The sequence below is a fragment of the Eumetopias jubatus genome, unplaced genomic scaffold, assembly GCF_037043125.1.
Source record: "Eumetopias jubatus isolate StellerSeaLion01/CBP00866 unplaced genomic scaffold, mEumJub1_p1.0 scaffold_5, whole genome shotgun sequence".
Taxonomy (NCBI): Eukaryota; Metazoa; Chordata; class Mammalia; order Carnivora; family Otariidae; genus Eumetopias; species Eumetopias jubatus.
The window spans coordinates 49322179-49344226 of record NW_028274811.1 but is presented as its reverse complement, the minus strand read 5'-3'; the positions used below and the strand labels follow the sequence as shown (position 1 = coordinate 49344226).

The 22048-nt window shown below is 37.9% G+C and overlaps 1 protein-coding gene across 3 annotated transcripts in view; it reads left to right on the top strand.

The window, feature by feature from the left end:
• Nucleotides 1-22048, top strand: part of ADAMTS6 (ADAM metallopeptidase with thrombospondin type 1 motif 6) — a 293907-nt gene that overhangs the window by 232241 nt on the left and 39618 nt on the right. For all 3 annotated transcript variants that reach the window (XM_028123875.2, XM_028123874.2, XM_028123876.2), the window contains 2 exons: nt 9043-9206; nt 9633-9771. In XM_028123875.2, coding sequence (XP_027979676.1) covers nt 9043-9206; nt 9633-9771 — 303 coding nt within the window. The remainder of the gene's footprint in view (nt 1-9042; nt 9207-9632; nt 9772-22048) is intronic.

Here is a 22048-nt window from a genome sequence, read left to right as displayed (position 1 = left end):
TTATTTCTCTGTATGTTATAAACTGCCTAATACATTGTTATTGTTTTAGTTTTAAAAAGTCAATTATATTTTATAAAAATTTAAAAATAAATAAAATTATTTTCTGTTTACCTACCTATTTACTTATCTGTCATATATCCTTTGTATAGTTATGAATATATATCTATATATATATATATCTCCTGATTTCTTGTCACTATATTTGTTTTTCTTTACATTCCTGGGTTATATTATAATAGCTGTTTGAAAGTTATTTTTTTAGCTAATTCCATAATTTCTGTCATTTTTGGGTCTATTTCTTTTACTTGGCCTTTTTCTTGGTTTGGGTCAGATTTTCCTGTTTCTTTCCATTTGTGGTAATTTTTTATTTGATGTTGTACATTGTGAATTTTTCTTTTTTTTTTTTGAGTCTGGATTTTGTTTTCTTCTTTTAAAGAGTGTTAAGTAACTCGTAGATGAGCTTGATCTTTTGAGACTTGTTTTTGAGCTTTGTCTGGGTAAGTGCAGAGTAGCCTTTACTCTTGAGTCTACTCAACCCTACTAAAAAGTCATCATTCTTTTTGGGTCTCTACTGAATGTCTTAGTGGTTGAAACTCTGAATTCTTGCTCTGGCCATTTTTCAGCTTATTGTTCCCTGGTAGTTTATTTGTTTGGTTTTTGTTTGTTTGTTTGTTTGTTTTTTGCCTGGCTTTATGGAATTTTATCCTATGCATATATATAATATATATATATATATATATATATATATTTTATTCAGCAATAGATTCCCTCTTTCTACTCTAGATTTCTGGTCCTACAAATTCCAACTATTTTGGCCTTCTCAATTTCTGATCTCTGTCTTTTAACTCAGTGAGACAACCATGCTTTGCTTGGGTTCTTCCATTCTTACACTGAAAGAAAGTGCCTCTACCACTCACCTGGTCTGTCTTGTTCCAGGTATCACAGTCTGGGTAATGTTTAAGAACACCTGATTCAAAAGTTTTGTGAGCTTTCCAGTTGTTTACAGTTGGAGGGCAAGTCCAGTACCAGTTATCTCAACATGGAAAGAAGTGGAAATTCTATTTCTTTGATGTTTGATCCTTTAAGACAGATTTAGACTCTTCAGAAACCCCTAGCGAGACCTGGATGAGTTCCTATTCCCTTGGAAATAACCCCTTGACTTAAATCTTTTTTTAAAATAAGACCACATCTAGAATGCTTCTTTAGATAGAACACTAGTATTATCAGGCTCTTCCTTCCTTTATTTTAGAAAACCTCTTTATTGGGGCACCTGGGTGGCTCCATCAGTTGAGTGTCTAACTCTTGGTTTCAGCTCAAGTCATGATCTCATAGGTCATGGGATCAAGCCCTGTGTGGGGCTCTGTGCTGAGTGGGGAGTCTGCTTGGGGGTTCTCTCCCTCTGTTCCTACTCCCATTCTCTTTCTCTCTCTCTTTCTAAAATAAATGAGTAGGGCGCCTGGGTGGCTCAGCTGGTTAAGCGACTGCCTTCGGCTCAGGTCATGATCCTGGAGTCCCGGGATCGACTCCCACATCGGGCTCCCTGCTTAGCGGGGAGTCTGCTTCTCCCTCTGACCCACCCCCCTCTCATGCTCTCTATCTCATTCTCTCTCTCAAATAAATAAATAAAATCTTTAAAAAAAATAAAATAAATGAGTAAATCTTAAAGAACAAAAAAAAACCTCTTATTTTTACACCATAATTTTGGATTCTTTTCCACATCAAAAGACTAAAAAATAAGAATCCTAACATCAGATTTTTCCCTTTGGTAATGCTCTGTCCATAAAGCCACATCTTCCTCCCTTATTCATTCCTTTTTAAATACTTTGGGTTTTTCTGAATTTATTATAGTACCAGCAAAAATCCAGTTAGGATCCATTCATTAAATAGTTGAGAAAATGGAAAGTGACAGCTAAAATTGAAGGAGAAATCAAAGCTGCTGGTGGCAGGTGGGGGGAGGGTTGTTTTTATTTTCTTGTTCATCTGGCCTGATAAAATTTGTGTATGTGGTTTTTAAAGATTTTTAAAAAAATGTATTTACTTTATTTTATTATTATTTTTTAAAAGATTTTATTTATTTATTTGACAGAGAGAGACAGCAAGAGCAGGAACACAAGCAGGGGAAGTGGGAGAGGGACAAGCAGGCTTCCTGCTGAGCAGAGAGCCCGATGCAGGACTCGATCCCTGGGACCTGGGGTCATTACCTGAGCTGAAGGCAGATGCTTAACGACTGAGCCACCCAGGCACCCAGAAATGTATTTACTTGAGAGAGAGAGAGAGAAGACTCTCTGCTCAGCATGGAGCCCTATGTGAGGCTTGATCTCACAACCCTAAGGTCATGACCTGAGCTGAAATCAAGAGTTGGATGCTTAGCCAACTGAGCCACCCAGATGCCCCAGTGATAAAGGTTCTGAAGAAGCTAGCATGCTAACAAAAACTTATGCTAACATGTTTGTCATTGTCAAATCCTGATCACCATTATCAAAATTATCATCATCTTATTTATTTATGGGAGTTTTTGTATAGTAGTGCTAATAACCGTTTTTAAAACTTTTTAATACCTTATTTTCCTACAGAGGTTTAAAAACTTATGCATGCATATTTATTAAACTTATTCTTTATCGTTTCTGCGGTTTTTTTCTCATGCTTAGAAAAACTTTTCATAACCTAATATTATTATTTTTTTTAAAGATTTTATTTATTCATTTGAGATACAGAGAGAGAGAGCATGAGCAGGGAGAGAGGCAGAGGGAGAGGGAGAAGCAGGCTCCCTGCCAAGCCAGGAGCCCGATGTGGGGCTTGATCCCAGGACCCTGGGATCATGACCTGAGCCGAAGGCAGACGCTTAACCATCTGAGCCACCCAGGCGCCCCCTTAATATTATTTTTTTAAGTTCTTCCACATTTTCTTTCTAGCATTTTATTATTTAACTATGTATACATTTAAATATTTATCCACCTGGCATTTATTCTTTCCCTCTTTTTTAATTTTGTTTTTATTGAGGTGAAATTCATATAACATAGAATTTAATAATTTTTTTAAAAAATTTATATATTTATTTATTTTGAGAGAGAGAGCATACAGGGGGAGGGGCAGAGGGAGAGAGAGAGAATCTCAAACAAATAGAATCTCTATTCTAAGCATGGAGTCCAAGCAGGACTCGATGTCAAGACCCTGAGATCGTGACCTGAGCTGAAAGCAAAGGTCAGATGCTTAACTGACTGTGTCAACTACGTGCCTTGGGTTTATTTCTTAACTGTTTGGCTCCATTGTTCTGTCTGTCTGTGTGCCAGTACCACAAGTTCGCTTTACCTCATATTCATATAATTATCGTTTTAAGTTTTAGCCAAGAAAGTCTGTCCCTACTCTCACACTCATCCCCAGTTATTGCTTTTGTTATAATTTCCCTTGCTAGTTCCATGTGTTTATTCCTCCAGGTAAAACTTTCATTTCTTTTTATTAATATCATTATAAATACTTAAAATCTTCTTTTTTTATTTTTATTGTTATGTTAATCACCATACATTACATCATTAGTTTTTGTTGTAGTGTTCCATGATTCATTGTTTGTGCATAACAACCAGTGCTCCACGCAGAACGTGCCCCCTTTAATACCCATCACCAGGCTAACCCATCCCTCCACCTCCCTCCCCTCTAGAAACCTCAGTTTGTTTTTCAGAGTCCATCATCTCTCATGGTTCGTCTCCCCCTCCGACTTACTCCCCTTCATTCTTCCCCTCCTGCTATCTTCTTCCTTTTTTTTTCTTAACGTATATTGCATTCTTTGTTTCAGAAGTACAGATCTGTGATTCAACAGTCTTGCACAATTCACAGCGCTCACCGTAGCACATACCCTCCCCAATGTCTATCACCCAGCCACCCCATCCCTCCCACCCCCCCACCACTCCAGCAACCCTCCGTTTGTTTCCTGAGGTTAAAAATTCCTCATATCAGCGAGGTCATATGATACATGTCTTTCTCTGATTGACTTATTTCACTCAGCATAACATCCTCCAGTTCCATCCACGTCGTTGCAAATGGCAAGATCTCATTCCTTTTGATGGCTGCATAATATTCCATTGTGTATATATACCACCTTTTCTTTATCTATTCATCTGTCGATGGACATCTTGGCTCTTTCCACAGTTTGGCTATTGTGGACATTGCTGCTATAAACGTTGGGGTGCACGTACCCCTTCGGATCCCTACATTTGTATCTTTGGGGTAAATACCCAGTAGTGCAATTGCTGGATCCAATGGTAGTTCTATTTTCAACTTTTTGAGGAACCTCCATACTGTTTTCCAGAGTGGTTGCACCAGCTTGCATTCCCACCGACAAGTGTAGGAGGGTTCCCCTTTCTCCACATCCCCGCCAACATCTGTCGTTTCCTGACTTGTTCATTTTAGCCATTCTGACTGGTGTGAGGTGGTATCTCATGGAGGTTTTGATTTGGATTTCCCTGATGCTGAGCGATGTTGAGCACTTTTTCATGTGTCTGTTGGCCATTTGGATGTCTTCTTTGGAAAAATGTCTGTTCATGTCTTCTGCCCATCTCTTGATTGGATTATTTGTTCTTTGGGTGTTGAGTTTGATAAGTTCTTTATAGATTTTGGACACTAGCCCTTTATCTGATATGTCATTTGCAAATATCTTCTCCCGTTCTCTCGGTTGTCTTTTGGTTTTGTGCACTGTTTCTTTTTCTGTGCAAAAGCTTTTTATCTTGATGAAATCCCAATAGTTCATTTTTGCCCTCGCTTCCCTTGCCTTTGGCGATGTCTCTAGGAAGAAGTTGCTGCGGCTGAGGTCGAAGAGGTTGCTGCCTGTGTTCTCCTTTAGGATTTTGATGGACTCCTGTCTCACGTTTAGGTCTTTCAACCATTTGGAATCTATTTTTGTGTGTGGTGTAGGGAAATGGTCCAGTTTCATTCTTCTGCATGTGGCTGTCCAATTTTCCCAACACCATTTGTGGAAGAGACTGTCTTTTTTCCATTGGACATTCTTTCCTGCTTTGTCAAAGATGAGTTGACCATAGAGTTGAGGGTCCATTTCTGGGCTCCCAATTCTGTTCCATTGATCTATGTGTCTGTTTTTGCACCAGTACCATACTGTCTTGATGATGACAGCTTTGTAATAGAGCTGGAAGTCCGGAATTTGATGCCGCCAGCTTTGCTTTTCTTTTTCAATATTCCTCTGGCTATTCGGGGTCTCTTCCGGTTCCATACAAATTTTAGGATTATTTGTTCCATTTCTTTGAAAAAAGTGGGTGGTATTTTGATGGGGATTGCATTGAATGTGTAGATTGCTCTAGGTAGCATGGACATCTTCACAATATTGGTTCTTCCAATCCATGAGCATGGAACGTTTTTCCCTTTCTTTGTGTCTTCTTCAGTTTCTTTCATGAGTATTTTATAGTTTTCTGAGTACAGATCCTTTGCCTCTTTGGTTAGATTTATTCCTAGGTATCTTATGGTTTTGGGTGCAATTGTAAATGGGATCGACTCCTTGATTTGTCTCTCTTCTGTCTTGTTGTTGGTGTATAGGAATGCCACTGATTTCTGTGCATTGGTTTTATATCCTGCTACTTTACTGAATTCCTGTATGAGTTCTAGCAGTTTTGGGGTGGAGTCTTTTGGGTTTTCCACATACAGTATCATATCATCTGCAAAGAGTGAGAGTTTGACTTCCTCTTTGTCGATCTGGATGCCTTTGATTTCTTTTTGTTGTCTGATTGCTGTGGCTAGGACTTCTAATACTATGTTGAATAGCAGTGGTGAGAGTGGACATCCCTGCCGCGTTCCTGACCTTAGGGGAAAAGCTCTCAGCTTTTCCCCATTGAGAATGATATTTGCTGTAGGTTTTTCATAGATGGCTTTTATGATATTGAGGTATGTACCCTCTATCCCTATACTCTGAAGAGTTTTGATCAAGAAAGGATGCTGTACTTTGTCAGATGCTTTTTCTGCATCTATTGAGAGGACCATATGATTCTTGTTCTTTCTTTTGTTAATGTATTGTATCACGTTGATTGATTTGCGGATGTTGAACCAACCTTGCAGCCCAGGGATAAATCCCACTTGGTCGTGGTGAATAATCCTTTTAATGTGCTGTTGGATCCTATTGGCTAGTATTTTGGTGAGAATTTTTGCATCCATGTTCATCAAGGATATTGGTCTGTAATTCTCCTTTTTGATGGGGTCTTTGTCTGGTTTTAGGATCAAGGTAATCGGAACAGTTTCAGGAGACTAGGTATTAATTCTTCTTGAAATGTCTGATAGAATTCCCCTGCAAAGCCATCTGGCCCTGGGCTTTTGTTTCTTGGGAGATTTTTGATGACTGCTTCAATTTCCTTAGTGGTTGTATGTCTGTTCAGGTTTTCTATTTCTTCCTGGTTCAATTTTAGTAGTTGATATATCTCTAGGAATGCACCCATTTCTTCCAGGTTATCTAATTGGCATAGAGTTGCTCATAATATGTTCTTATAATTGTTTGTATTTCTTTGGTGTTGGTTGTGATCTCTCCTCTTTCATTCATGATTTTGTTGATTTGGGTCATTTCTCTTTTCTTTTTGATAAGTCTGGCCAGGGGTTTATCAATCTTGTTAATTCTTTCAAATAACCAGTTCCTAGTTTCGTTGATCTGTTCTACACTTCTTTTGGTTTCTAGTTCATTGATTTCTTCTCTGATCTTTATTATTTCTCTTCTCCTGCTGGGTTTAGGCTTTCTTTGGTGTTCTTTCTCCAGCTCCTTTAGGTGTAGGGTTAGGTTGTGTATTTGAGACCTTTCTTGATTCTTGAGAAAGGCTTGTATTGCTATATACTTTCCTCTCAGGACCACCTTTGCTGTATCCCAAAGATTTTGAACAGTTGTGTTTTGATTTTCATTGGTTTCCAGGAATTTTTTAATTCTTCTTTAATTTCCTGGTTGACCCATTCATTCTTTAGTAGGATGCTCTTTAGCCTCCATGTATTTGAGTTATTTCCGACTTTCCTCTTGTGATTGAGTTCTAGTTTCAAAGCATTGTGGTCTGAAAATATGCAGGGAATGATCCCAATCTTTTGGTATCGGTTGAGACCTGATTTGTGACCTAGGATGTGATCAGTTCTGGAGAATGTTCCATGGGCACTAGAGAAGAATGTGTATTCTGTCGCTTTGGGATGGAATGTTCTGAATATGTCTGTGAAGTCCATTTGGTCCAGTGTTTCATTTAAAGTCTTTATTTCCTTGTTGATCTTTTGCTTAGATGATCTGTCCATTTCAGTCAAGGGGGTGTTAAAGTCCCCCACTATTATTGTATTGTTGTCAATGTGTTTCTTTGCTTTTGTTGCTAATTGCCTTATATAGTTGGCTGCTCCCATGTTAGGGGCATAGATATTTACAATTGTTAGATCTTCTTGTTGGATAGACCCTTTAAGTAAGGTATAGTGTCCTTCTTCATCTCTTATTACAGTCTTTGTTTTAAAATCTAATTTGTCTGATATAAGAATTGCCACCCAGCTTTCTTTTGGTGTCCATTAGCATGGTAAATGGTTTTCCACCCCCTCACTTTCAATCTGGGGGTGTCTTTGGGTCTAAAATGAGTCTCTTGCAGACAGCATATTGATGGGTCTTGTTTTTTAATCCAATCTGATAGCCTGTGTCTTTTGATTGGGGCATTTAGCCCATTTACATTCAGGGTAACTATTGAAAGATATGAATTTAGTGCCACTGTATTGCCTGTAAGGTGACTGTGACTGTATATTGTCTGTGTTCCTTTCTGATCTATGCTGCTTTTAGTCTCTCTCTTTGCTTAGAGGACTCCTTTCAATATTTCTTTTAGGGCTGGTTTTGTGTTTGCAAATTCCTTTAGTTTTTGTTTGTCCTGGAAGCTTTTTACCTCCCCTTCTATTTTCAATGACAGCCTTGCTGGATATAGTATTCTTGGCTGCATATTTTTCTCGTTTAGTGCTCTGAAGATATCATGCCAGTCCTTTCTGGCCTGCCAGGTCTCTGTGGATAGGTCTGTTGCCAATCTAATGTTTCTGCCATTGTAGATTACATATCTCTTCTCCCGAGCTGCTTTCAAGATTTTCTCTTTGTCTCTGAGACTCATAAGTTTTACTATTAGATGTCAGGGTGTTGACCTATTTTTATTGATTTTGAGAGGGGTTCTCTGTGCCTCCTGGATTTTGATGCCTGTTTCCTTCCCCACATTAGGGAAGTTCTCTGCTATAATTTGCTCCAATATACCTTCTGCCCCTCTCTCGCTTTCTTCTTCTTCTGGGATCCCAATTATTCTAATGTTGTTTCGTCTTATTGTATCACTTATCTCTCGAATTCTGCCCTCGTGATCCTGTAGTTGTTTATCTGTCTTTTTCTCAGCGTATTTTCCATCATTTGGTCTTCTATATCGCTGATTCTCTCTTCTGCCTCATTTATCCTAGCAGTTAGTGCCCACATTTTTTATTGCACCTCATTAATAGCCTTTTTGATTTCTACTTGGTTAGATTTTAGTTCTTTTATATCTCCAGAAAGGGTTTCTCTAATAACTTCCACGCTTTTTTCAAGCCCAGCTAGTATCTTTAAAGTCATGATTCTGAACTCTAGGTCCAACATCGTACTAATGTCCGTATTGATTAGGTCCCTGGCAGATGGTACTACTTGTTCTTTTTGCTGAGGTGATTTTTTTCATCTTGTCATTTTGTCCTTCCAGTAAGTGGTCGCTTCTCTGTTCAGAGAGTTGTTGCTACTCTCTTCTTCGATCTCCTGTTGAGTTCGTAGGTGTTCAGAATGGTTTGATCCCTATTCAGCTGAATTCCTGAGACCAGATGAAATCCAGGTCTCCTACTCCTCCGCCATCCTTTCCGCCCCCAATACTTAATATCTTCTTGACATTCACATGGAAAATTACCATGTTAATTTGTATTTAAGCAAGTGGTCAGGAATCCCATCTCTAAGTGAAAATGGAATGGATATTCATTGTATACTCCAGTGTGGTTAATAAATGTCATTGTGGTAAATAAAGTTTCACATTTTTAGGTAGACTGTGATTTTTTTTTTTTTTTTAGCTTTGAAATCTGAAGGGGATGATTACTATATTAATGGTGCCTGGACTATTGACTGGCCTCGGAAGTTTGATGTTGCTGGGACAGCTTTTCACTACAAGAGACCAACTGATGAACCAGAATCTTTGGAAGCTCTAGGTCCCACCTCGGAAAATCTCATTGTCATGGTAAATGTATCTTTGCCACTTAACTTCTACCATTTGTAATCTGCCCTGTGAGATACAGAGGGGCAGGCTTTATTATCTCTCTTTTACAGGTGGTGAAATCAAGGTTAATGAACCTAAAATGGTTTACCCAAGGGTATCAAATTTGTGTAAGTTTAAGGCCATATTGCTCCTTCCATATGGCTTGATCTTTTCAATGCCTGCTTAAGTAATATTTTTGTAACCAAACAAGGCATGTGAGAGAAATGGTTCTAAATTACCCATGAAAATGGAAGGAGAAAATTCAATGTAAGTGCATGTGTTCTACAAGTTATCTCAAATTTCCTGTAAGACTTACTTTATGACATTTCTTCTTCAAAAGAAATAAAAAGTATCTGAATGAAGCCTCATTGTATTTTAATTATCTTCACCAGTTGTTTTCAATGGCAGGTTCTGCTTCAGGAACAGAATTTGGGAATTAGGTATAAATTCAACGTTCCCATCACTCGGACTGGCAGTGGAGACAATGAAGTTGGCTTTACGTGGAATCATCAGCCTTGGTCAGAATGCTCAGCTACTTGTGCTGGAGGTAAGACACCCACTAGGCAGCCCACCCAGAGGGCAGATGGAAAGCAAAACATATTCTGAGCTATGCTTTGTGTTTGCTAAAGAAGCTAATTGGAAACATTTCTTGCAGGTTTGCTTCAAGCTGTAATTTAGCAAAAGAAACTTTGCTTTAATTATATTATATTCCGTTTGTTTTTAACCTCATGTAATTTGTACAGATTTGTTGGTAAAATACATCTTGGCACAATGAGTGTCTCTGCTGGTGCTTCTCCCAAGACTATCTTGAAGGTGGGCTGTTTGCTTTTCGTGAACACATTCTTGGTAAAGAACATCAAGAGTTTTAAATCAGAAAATGAGCAAGAATCAGACGGCACAGATGCAACTTCTTGTAATGGGGGATGAGAATGTATGTCTGTGTGCTTGCGTGTTTGTGTTTGTGTGGTTGTGTGTTTCCCACAAACCTATTCAAACTCCCTTCTCCAGCCATCACAGTTAAGGGGCTATATGCTGGGATACTACGATAATTCCTGGTGTCTGGGTCTCCGGGTTAATGGTGTATGCTGACCCCATTATAGTCCCTCAGAGAGGTAGCTGCTAGGCGGTGGTTGGTGATGTGTTGGTTGTCCCATGTGCGTTTTTCATGGGTGCCTTTTCCCCACAATTTACTCTATTCCTAATCCTCCTCCCTCTAGTGGCCACCAATGCAATTCTTTACCTCTGGCTGGGAGAGCAGGACAGTTGGCTTCCTTCAAAGCCAACACCCTTGCTGCTGCATGGACTGGTGAGTAGAAGTGCTGTGCAAGCAGCATCTTCCTTCTCTCTGGAGACTAAATGCATCGCCTCCACCGTACACCTTGGTCCCAATAGGCAAGGAAGCAACCCTATCCCTCAGGCCTAGGCTGAGCTAGAGGACCTCACCATTCCAAAAGCAAAGATTGATTTTGAATAGTGATATTTAGAACGGGAGAAATAGAAATAAAGTGAATCATCCCATTTTACTCCCATTTCCAATGTATTACCTATTTTCCCTTTCTAAACTGCTCAGAAACACGTGATTGGACATGACCTTTACCCTATCTTGTCTTGTACTCATTGAATTTCTAAACACCTCTGATACTTGAGGCTCCTCCTTGAGGAGGAATTATTTTCACAGAACTGATTATTATATAATATATTCAGTATTTTTAGACTCATTCAGAAATAAATCATTGATTAGCTATAACTTCAACTTTAGTAGTAAACATGATATAAAACATCAAAAAAGCAAATTAATAATAATAATAATGTCTTCTCCTGTGTGAGGTGTCATGAAACATGGTTATATATAATTTGTGGCATATTTTAAAAGATCTCTAATTCCTCCGTTTTATGTGTGACATGGCTAGTGATTTATAATGTAAAGTTTTAAAAACTATAAGGCATTATTATATATTTTAATAAAATAAAGGATATTTGAAATTAATTGTTCAAGTGAATGCCACCGTATTATATTTTGGTGGCATTTATACATATATCTTTCTTTGTTCCAATAAATTCATTTTTGTTCAAGCTATAAATTAACTTATCCCTTTCACATACCAAAAAAAAAAAAAACAACCAAAAAAGTCTTCATGATAACTGTACATATATAATTCAGGCCCTGAAGTATAAGGTAGGATAAAGTTATTAAGGAAGAGTCAAAATAAAGTTTAGGAAATCTAATGAGGAAAGTCTATATGTTGAGGATGATTAGCTTGGAGAAGAGAAGGCTGAGGGAAAGTGTATTAGTATCTTCAAGTCTGTGACAGAATGTTGAATGAGAAATTCTTAGTGCCTGTTCGTCTTTGTACTGAAAATTGCTATATTTGGGGATGGTTTAGACACAGTCTTGTCTGAGGCCAAGGAGGGATTAAGTGAATTCTCAGTGTTCCTTCTAACCCTATGATTCTTTTGTTCAAAAAGGAGATAGTCCGACAAATAGGGCGGTGTTAGGCCCTGAGAACTGAACTTAGAAGAAAAGCTGTGATTATATTAAAGATATATGTAAACTCTAAAGGAGTGTTATTCTTTTCTATAACACTCTCATTGGGAAATCATAATACAAAAATGATTTCCTGTGGTAGGGGATAAAACAAAGAGAAGAACAAGGAGGGAGAAAATCCTCTGGAAGGAGAAATTTCTCTGTTATTTGTACTTTTTCCCCTCTGTTCTGGAGCCTACTGATTGTAGATATTTGAGGTGGTTCTTGAAACTGGAATCCTGCTCAGTTGTGCGTGCTTATGACAGCAGGCATGAGGCAGTCTTGAGGCCATTGCCTTCTTTGGAAGAGAGATGTACAGTGCTTGGAAGTCGGCTGGGATAGTGTGAAGAGCTGCCATTTGGCTGGCTTGGTAAGTGGTTCTCAAAGTGCAGCCACTGTACCAGCAGCATCAGCATCACCTGAGAATTTATTAGAAATGCTACTTTGGGGGGGCCCCATCTCAGATCTACTGAATAGAAACTCTGGGTGGGCCTCAACAGTCTGTTTTAAATAGCCTTCCAGGTGATTGTGATGCTCGCTCAAGTTTGAGTACTAATGATTTGGTTGACAGAGAAACTGAAACCTGGAGACATAGAATCTATGCCCTCCTCACTGATGTCTGTGCATCCTCTCTAGATTCACTTTGCACCTAGAACAATATCTGGAATATACTAGGTACTCAATAAATATTTAGAGATGAATGGATGAGCAAAAGGAATCAATTATTTTGGCAATTATTTACTTGTGCTAGCTTTTTCCAATATAGGAAATAAGTGTTGAGAATTGTTCATTTTCTTGGGAGATGGGGCAGTTTTTAATTGGAGTAAAGTCAGTTCTTTTTTTTTTTTTTAAGATTTTATTTATTTGACAGAGAGAGAGAGACAGTAGGAGAGGGAACACAAGCAAGGGGCATGGGAGAGGGAGAAGCAGGTTCCCACTGAGCAGGGAGCCCAACATATGGGGCTCGATCCCAGGACCCCGGGATCATGACCGGAGCCCAAGGCAGACACTTAACTACTGAGCCACCCAGGTGCCCCAAGGGATAAAGTCAGTTCTTAATTGGGATATTTCACTCTCCTCTTTCCAGGGTGATGCTAGGTGTCTTGAGGACACCAAATTTTTTTAAAATGGAAAAACAGAAAACAAGAAAGATCTCAAAGAACTTTCTGTTGCAATCTCACAAGACTCTTCAGCGATCTCACCTATTACTCTCCTGCATATGTTTTATTAGTGGCAAATAACAAACTTTGAGTTTGGGAGCAATGTTGATAGCTTTCTCTTATGATATCTTTTAAGATAAGAAGTTTTGAGATTGTTTTTCTGTTGCTTAGCAGACCTAATGACAAATCTCATGCTGCAGGAAATATTGCTGGTGATTCAGTCTAAGTAATGGTCTTTTCTCTGAGTAAGTGATGAAACACTTCCTTAGCCTGAATAAGAACATTGAGATGCTGTGGGGTGTTGTCTTCAGGATAAATGTGATTTTTAAGATACAGTTGTGATTCTTCCTCTGAGAGACACTCAGGCCCACTGAATTAAAACTTGACTATTTTCTGAACTACTGTTAACTCCTACTAGAGTTTTGTTTCTTTATTCCTTTTCCAGAGTGTTATATGCTCTGTGATTTATCTGATTCCCAAATTTATATACTACCATTGTATTCATGATTAATGTGTTAACTGATAAAGCTCAGCTGGGTAAAGAGAATTATATTATTTTTGAATACAAAGCTTTAGGAATTTTTTTAAAGTAGTAATTTAGGCCACTGTGTCTTTGCACTGCAACTTTTAAAGTTTCAAATAACAAATACTTTGTATTTTTCCTTTGATATTAGTCATACATACTCACTTTTTACTCGCTTTGGTTGGATGTATGGTCCTCAGATTTTAACATCAGAATTACCTGGATGTCTTATTCAAATAAGATTGCTAGGTTCTGCCTCCAATTTTGGATTCAGTAGGTGTGGGATAGACCCCAAAAATTTGCACTTTTGAAAGGTGTCCAGGTGATGCTGGTGCTAGTGGCTCAGGAACCATACTTAATGAGAAACACTGGGCTACACCCTTAGATTTCATAAAGTAAATGCCTATTAAAGCAAAGTGGCTAATCATTTAGGTAATAATCCATATTGCAGTTGTAATCTACATTACAACTAGTCTTTTTAATGATAAATGGTTCTGCTCAGCTATGTAATAATAAATAAAATGTTATAGTTTATAAAACATTTTCTGCTACCCTATTACATTTGATCATCATCAACAGCGCCATGAGCCTAGGCATTGCTATTATTATTCCTATTTTGTAGATAAAACCCAAGTGAAATAACTTCCTGAAATCAAGACTTAGAAATTGTCTAGTGATTTTTTTAGATGTAGCATTCTCTCTTAATAAAGATGGTCCTTTACCTTGAACAGAGCCTTTCCACCAGTTGGCAACATTCATAGAACAACATGATAAATCCCCATTAAAAAAAAAATCTCCTTCACTAGTTCAAAGTTTTATTTTTTCAAATGCTTTACCTGAAGTCATTGGTTCTTAACTTTGGTCGTACATTGGAATCACCTGGGGAACTGAAAAATTCTGATGATTGGGCCCGCCCCCCAGAAGTTCTGATTTAATTTGTCAAGAGTGTGGCCTGGGCATCAGATTTTTCAAAAACTCCCTAGGTAATTCTAATGTGCAGCCAAGGTTGAGAAGTCCTGCCATTGAGGCTGATGGAAAGTTTATTTAGTATTCAAATAATTGATGCAAATGCCACTGGTAGCATTAACTCACATTTCTGTTATTAATTAGCTACTAGTTAAATAATGCAAAGATTAATGAGATTTATTTATAAGTATTTGGGGTGGGAAAGTAGAACAGGACATTAGTGGAGGGAATGAAAAATGTGGTAGAATGCCAGTTAATTCTGTCATTTTGTTTAGTGTGGCTATCAGCCTAGGAAATGCCTTTAGAAAGCTTTTTTCAGTTTATTTACATGCTCTCTGTACCTGATGGATCATTTAGAAGCATCTGATCAGTGCTTTTAAAACTGACTGAAACTGTTAAGTATTGTTTCTTAACCTTTCGACTAAGACCTTTGAAATTGTGCTAAGCAGGTTTTCCAAAGTTCTCCCTCTAATTTCAAATTTCTGTGGTACTTAGGGAGTTATAATGAATAAGTGGTTATAAACTCAACCAAGTTTAATTTAAACACAAGTCAGAGGCATATGGCTCCTGTTTTAACTCAACATTTGTGAAAACTGATAACTTTTTTCTCTTTGTGACATGGTTCTAGAGAAAGTCATCTATTGTTTTAGGAGATTTTGTTTCATTAGGGAATGAATCTTTGCAAAATGCAGCAGTATTCATGATAATTTCCTTCCCTGCCTTTCTTGATGTGCTCTCATTTCCAGCCATTTTAACCATTCTCTTTCCACCTGAAGCCTCCCTCACCCCTCCTCTTATTTGGTACAACCCATAGGCTTTAAAGCAAAGCTTTCCAAAGCCAATTAACTGAGAGTCACTGCACTGTTGCATTCAAGTTTGTGTCTGTTCTGTTAAAAAGAAAGTCTTAAGAGCACTTAAAAAAAGAAGATAGTAGGGTGCCTGGGTGGCTCAATCGTTAAGCGTCTGCCTAAGGCTCAGTTCATGATCCCAGGCTCCTGGGATTGAGCCCCACATCGGGCTCCCTGCTCAGCGGGAAGCCTGCTTCTCCCTCTCCCACTCTTCCTGCTTGTGCTCTCTCTCTCGCTGTGTCTCTCTCTGTCAAACAAATAAAATCTTAAAAAAAAAAGAAAAAGAAGATAGTAGGAAGGGAGAAATGAAGGGGGGGAAATCATTGGGGGAGACGAACCATGAGAGATTATGGACTCTGAGAAACAAACTGAGGGTTCTAGAGGAGAGGGGTTTGGGGGGATGGGTTAGCCTGGTGATGGGTATTAAAGAGGACACGTACTTCATGGAGCACTGGGTGTTTTACGCAAACAATGAATCATGGAACACTAATCAAAAACTAATGATGTAATGTATGGTGATTAACAAAACATAATAAAATTAAATTAAATTAAAAAAGAGTGCTTTACTTGTGATGTTAAGAAAAGTCAAAAATACATAAATATTTTACATGTATTCTTTTGAAATTTATGCTCTAAATATAGTCTTTCACCTGCAATTGGCTCTATTGACACCTCTAATTATTTTCTCTAAATTTTTTTCCGAATGGTTTTCTTTTTTTATCTTTGTGTAGAAGTACAAAAATTGCATGGGGCGCCTGGGTGGCTCAATTGTTAAGCATCTGCCTTCGGCTCAAGTCATGATCCCAGGGTCCTGGGATCGAGCCCCTCATCGGGCTCCCTGCTCAGTGGGAAGGCTGCTTCTCCCTCTCCCACTCCCCCTGCTTGTGTTCCCTCTCTCCCTGTGTCTTTCTCTGTCAAATAAATAAAATCTTTAAAAAAGAAGTACAAAATTGCATACCAAAGAACTCATTTTTGTCAGGTTTGTGCTGCAAACGTTGGTATCTCTTTGTTGAACATTGCCTGGCAGCTCAGGGAGAAAAAGATAAGCTAAAACTATACTTACATTGAGGGGGAGAAGGAAGAAGATAGGTTTATTTTTAGAGGCAATGTTGATTTTATTTAAAGATCAAAGTACAGATTTTTTGTATATATACTATGGGGTTATTCAGGAATGCTTCTGATCAATTGTTTTTGACCACTTAAAATTTTATCATTACTTTTTATTTTATATTTACATAGCCTAATTGATTTTTCTTGTATGTTTCATGCTTATTTAGATGCTTATTTTATTTATTTTTCTTTTTTCCCCTGGATGTCATCTTTTTTAAGATTTTATTTATTTGACAGAGAGAGATACAGCGAGAGAGGGAACACAAGCAGAGGGAGTGGGAGAGGGAGAAGCAGGCTTCCCGCTGAGCAGGGAGCCTGACGTGGGGCTTGATCCCAGGAACCTGGGATCATGACCTGAGCCTTAGGCAGATGCTTGACAACTGAGCCACCCAGGCGCCCCTCCCCTGGATGTCATCTTAAGCCGTGTGTGTGTGTGTGTGTGTGTGTGTGTGTGTGTGTGTGTGTGTGTGTGAATAGCATACAAACTTAAAAGATATTCTATGTGTTTCTTCTTTCTAGCTAGGACAAATTTTTTAAATTCACTCTTTTTGTGATTATCACCTGATTCATCTAGATTCTTATACATATTGGAGCTGGTTTCTATTCTTTAATATTTTTAGGATGCTTTACACAGTTTCTGACTACTATTTTACATTTTCCTGATATAGGCCCATATTTTTCAAACTGCACCACAGTGCCCCAGAATACTGCAACACTCACAAAAGACACAGCAGAAGGTTGTACATTTTCGATGAAAACTCAGTGACATTTGTCATTTACCACACCAATTATTACTAAGTTGTTTGGACCTAACTACTTAAAAAGTAAAACTCTTAGATATTTTTTTTTCTGCCTAGCAGGGCTGTGAAAAAATTACTGAGACATTAAGGGTATCAGTGAACCAGGAAATTTTGAGAACTCTTGATTTAAGATAAAATGAGTGTCATTAAAGTAGATAAAAATTAGTCCTCTCCCTTTCTTCCAATAGATGTTGAATTTCATTTCATAAAAGGAAAAAATGCATATAAACTTAATCAGGGTCCTGGTGATGTTCAGAGTTTAAAATCAGAGCCTCTTCTGTACTTCCAGTTAAGGAGCTAGAGGTCTTGAATACTGTGTAAACTTTTCCTTCATATCTGTATTAAGTTTTCCTTCTGATGTGTCCTGAATATGTTTCCTTCCTCTATCTTTGTTAGTTCAGTTTAAGATTGGTGGATGATTAAAGCAAAAAAAGAAAGAGAAAAGAAAAAATACCCTAAATATTTAAGAGAACTGATAGCAAATTTGTCTTTGCAATTTGCTACCTAACAAGTTTATGTAATAATCTACACTATTCTATTTATTTTATTTTATTTTTTGAAAGATATTTATTTGAGAGAGAGAGAGCAGGAACGGGGAGGGAGGGGAGAGGGAAAGGGAGAAGCAGACTTCCCACTAAACAGGGAGCTCAATGTGTGTGGGACTCGATCCCAGGACCTGGGATCATGAGCTGAGCCTAAGGCAGATGCATAACTGACTGAGCCACCCAGATGCCCCTACAGTATTCCATTTATTAATGATATACTTTTCAAGTTATTTTAATGACTCTGTCATACAGATTGCCTTGGCCTCTTTAAAAAGTTGGGTATTTCTACATTGTTTCTATGGAAACACTATATGTTCATGTTATATATTTCATTTTCAAAAGTGACGTGACACAAGGATAGTGTACACTTAAAAGTACAGTAATTCCATTATAACATAACAATTTTAAAATTGTCTTTTAAAAGTAATTTTTAGAAAAAATATAATACAATCTTTAGGCTTATACTAATACCTGACTGAAAGAAAACAGCTCTCATAGTACCAGATAAAACAGGTAAATGCCTTACATTTTCGCAGATGTCCTTTTCATTTCTTCACTAATTCTAAGATACCTAACATTTTTTAAAAAGATTTTATTTTTAAGTAAACTCTATACCCAACGTGGAGCTCGAACTCACAACCCCATGATCCAGAGTCACATGCTGTACCAACTGAGCCAGCCTGGCACCCCAAGATACCTAGCATTTTTAACGTCACTAACATAGTCAATTCACAGTATTAGTTAACTAACAGAATGTGCTTCAAACAAACAAGTGTTTTCAGAGTTGACTCTTATAGACATAATAATAATATGTAATATGTATTACAGCTTATAAAGGACGTATACACTCTAACTTTGATACAAGTTCACAGTGGAGGAGTCCCAAAATGGAGCAGAGAGAGTAAAAGAAAATCCAGTTGTTTTTCAAGATTCAAAGTAGACTTGATTGAAATTAAGTATGAAAGACATAAAAAGGTCAAATCTTATAACAAAGTTTGCTTCTCTTTGATTTAGGACTTACCATCCAAAAGTTACTTTCAGGGCGCCTGGGTGGCTCAGATGGTTAAGCATCTGCCTTCGGCTCAGGTCCATGATCCCAGGGTCCTGGGATTGAGTCCCGCATCGGGCTCCCTGCTCCTTGGGAGCCTGCTTCTCCCTCTGCCTCTCTCTCTCTCTCTCTCTGTCTCTCATGAATGAATGAATGGATGAATGAATGAATAAATAAATAAATAAATAACAAAAGTTACTTTCAAGGTTAAATAAAAGATAACAGATGGAAATTTTAGTTTGAATAATTAAAAGCACTTTACTCATTGCCATTTATTTCCCTTTGAAGAAATATGGTTATATAGTTAATTTTTAAGGAAAATTCCCTATAAAAGATCATTTCTGTTTGAAGTAACACAATGTACTATTGTTTGAAACTATGAGAGTCATTTTACATTTGATTCCTGTATACACCAACTTAGACATAAAATAGATCACTGATATTTTTAATAATGCAAGCCCCTTGTAAAAAGTGACTTGAGTTTAGAAAAATAAAGATTTGCATTCATCTGTGTTTGTTGTTCTCAGATTTTCTCTTTGGTCTTTGAAATATAAAATACTTGTAGGACTAGACAAGGTCTATCATTGCACTGACCGTGGCTTTCCCCTATTCACATTCTCCCACATCCCCTTCTTTCAGGTCATTTTCAATGTTGGGAAGTAAGAGTACCCTATAATAGATGGGGTTAGCTGTGCCAGGCATCATAGCAAGGCACCTGTGAACATCACAGCTCCGGATAGCCTTGTCTCTGTAGCCCTCAATGGCACTGGCTCAGTTCTCAGACAGCATGCCCTGGAGAGGAGCAACTGCTCTAGGCAAACTCATGTTCTTGGTTGGTTCACACTTCTGGAGGATATGTTTGCTCATTTATTTGTCTATAATAATTATTTCTGTTTATCTTTTTACTTAAGCACGTGGCCTCCCTTATGTAATACACTTAAAATTGTTTTTGGAATCTCCTGTGTATTTTCAATATTATTTAAGCTTTCTAACTTCTTGTAAAAAGTCTTACATATGAATGTTTGGTGTGGTAGCCTGATTTTTTTACTATTTACTCCTGCATATTGTGGCTTGCATTTTCTCTAATGTTAGGATGTATAGCTGAAGGCAAGAAGTCTCCACTGACCCCAAACATTTCCCCTAGTGCTGTTTTCCTCCCTGTTTCATCTCATTTCTGTTGCTTTAGAGATTATATTCTTCCCTAACATGATTAGGGCCTGCACACATATTCACTCGCTGAAAAACTTGGGTAAGGCTGAAAGCAAAATTTAAGTGCATTCCTGTTGTATTAATGATTTGTGTGTCACAGGTCCTGTTTCACTTCACAAATATTTTGTCCTAAATTGCATTTTAACAGTAATAACATTATGCATCTTTACAAGGGATTATGCTTAAAATGCTTTTGGAAAAAAATTAAGCCTTTTTAAATGGCAGTAATCATCCCTATTTTATAGGACCTTCTGATATTACTATTCCCATTTTTTTTACTTGAGGAAATTAATAAGCTATACAGTTTTTTATAACTTAAATCTGAAATATTTGCTCTTTGGTTCTAAGAAAGTGTTGTATATAACTAGAAGAAAAGCTTCGGGGGTTCCTAGGTGGTTTAGTCAGTTAAGCCTGTGACTTCAGCTCAGGTCATGATCTCAGGGTCCTGGGATTGAGCCCTGTGTGGGGCTCCTCATTCACGGGGGAGTCTGCTTCCACCTCTCCCTCTCCCTTTGCCCCTCTTCCCGCCCATGCTCGCTCTCTCAAACAAATAAATAAAATCTTTAAAAAAGGAGAAAAGAAAGAAAGAAAAGCTTCTGGGCACCTAGCTGGCTAAGTTGTAGAGCATGTGACTCTTGATCTTGGGGCCATAAGTTTGAGCCCCACATTGGGTGTAGAAATTACTTGAAAATACAGTCTTTCAAATAAAGGAAAACTTTAATTTAGTTAGACACTTTCCATGGAAGACATTCCTATTAATATCTAAGGAGTGGTAGAAAACCCCTCCAGGGAGGGGTGCCTGTGTGGCTCAATCAGTTAGGTATCTGACTCTTGGTTTTGGTGTGGGTCACGATCTTCCAGTCATGAGATCGAGCCCTACATGAGGCTTGAGATTCTCTTTCTCCCTCTCCCTCTGTCTCCCCCCACCACTGTTCTCTCTCTCTTACTCTCAAATAAATAAATAAAATCTTAAAAAAAGAAAAGAAAAGAAAAAATTCCCTCTTGGGATAGTATGATTTCAAATAAATGCAGTATATGTACGCCCCTCCCTACCTTACCATCACTAGACACAGTTGCTGTAGAAAAATACAATATTTTAGAGCTGCACATTTTTTTTTTGTATGTATGTATATAATCCTGTGTTTCCTTGGACATCTAGTTTTGCTTAGGGCAGAAGTGTCTTCTGGGAAAGACAGAGAAAGGAAGACTTGGAAAGATAAAAACTAGCAGGAGGCGATTCAGAAGAAGAAAGCTTGTGGGTGGAGCTGATTGGTACACTGGGTGCCAGCTGTTAGATCCAAGGCAGATGGACTTTTCTCTGCCCTGCAAATGCCTGTATCTGGCCAATAATCACACAGCACAATAGCCGAGTCCATCAGTGAGAGGCAGAGCAAAGAGACATTTTTTTTTTTTTCCTGGCACTTGTTGCTCTTTAGATGCTATCTACAGTGAAGATTTAAATTAATATTGCTAGCTATATGCTCTACATATTATGGTTTTATAGAGTGTTGTCTCTAGCTACTTTAGATGCTGTGGTTAAGCAAATTGTTGTCTTAGCCACCAACCACATTAGCAGTATAAGCTCTAACTTTTTGGCTTTTTTCTCCCCATTTCCTCTTCAGAAAACTGTTTCTTGGGTAGATATGATGTGCTATGCTGCTAGGTTAAATTACCTAGATGTTGTTTAGCCCATTAATCCCAAGGATTCATTTATATCCCTGTTTGTACCTCTCTTTTCATTATTGACTCACTCACATATGGTTATAGACTGCTTACTTACCAACCGAATGGTGTAAGACCGGAATCCTGAGTCTTAAGAGTAGATTTGAAAAGACCTAGAAGGTCTTTCTCCTGCTCCCCCATATACTCTTGGTTTAACAGATGCACTCTTTCAAGTGAAATTCAGGTGGTAATTTATGTGCATCAAATGCCCTCCTCTCTACTTTAAAAATGATCAACTATTCTGTGAAAGGCAATATATTGCCAAATATTGTTACAAATGAGTTTATAAAATTACTTAATTTTCTGAAAGAAGAAAGAAGTGGGATATGAGAACATTGATCAACCTATAAGGGGAATAGAGACGGGATT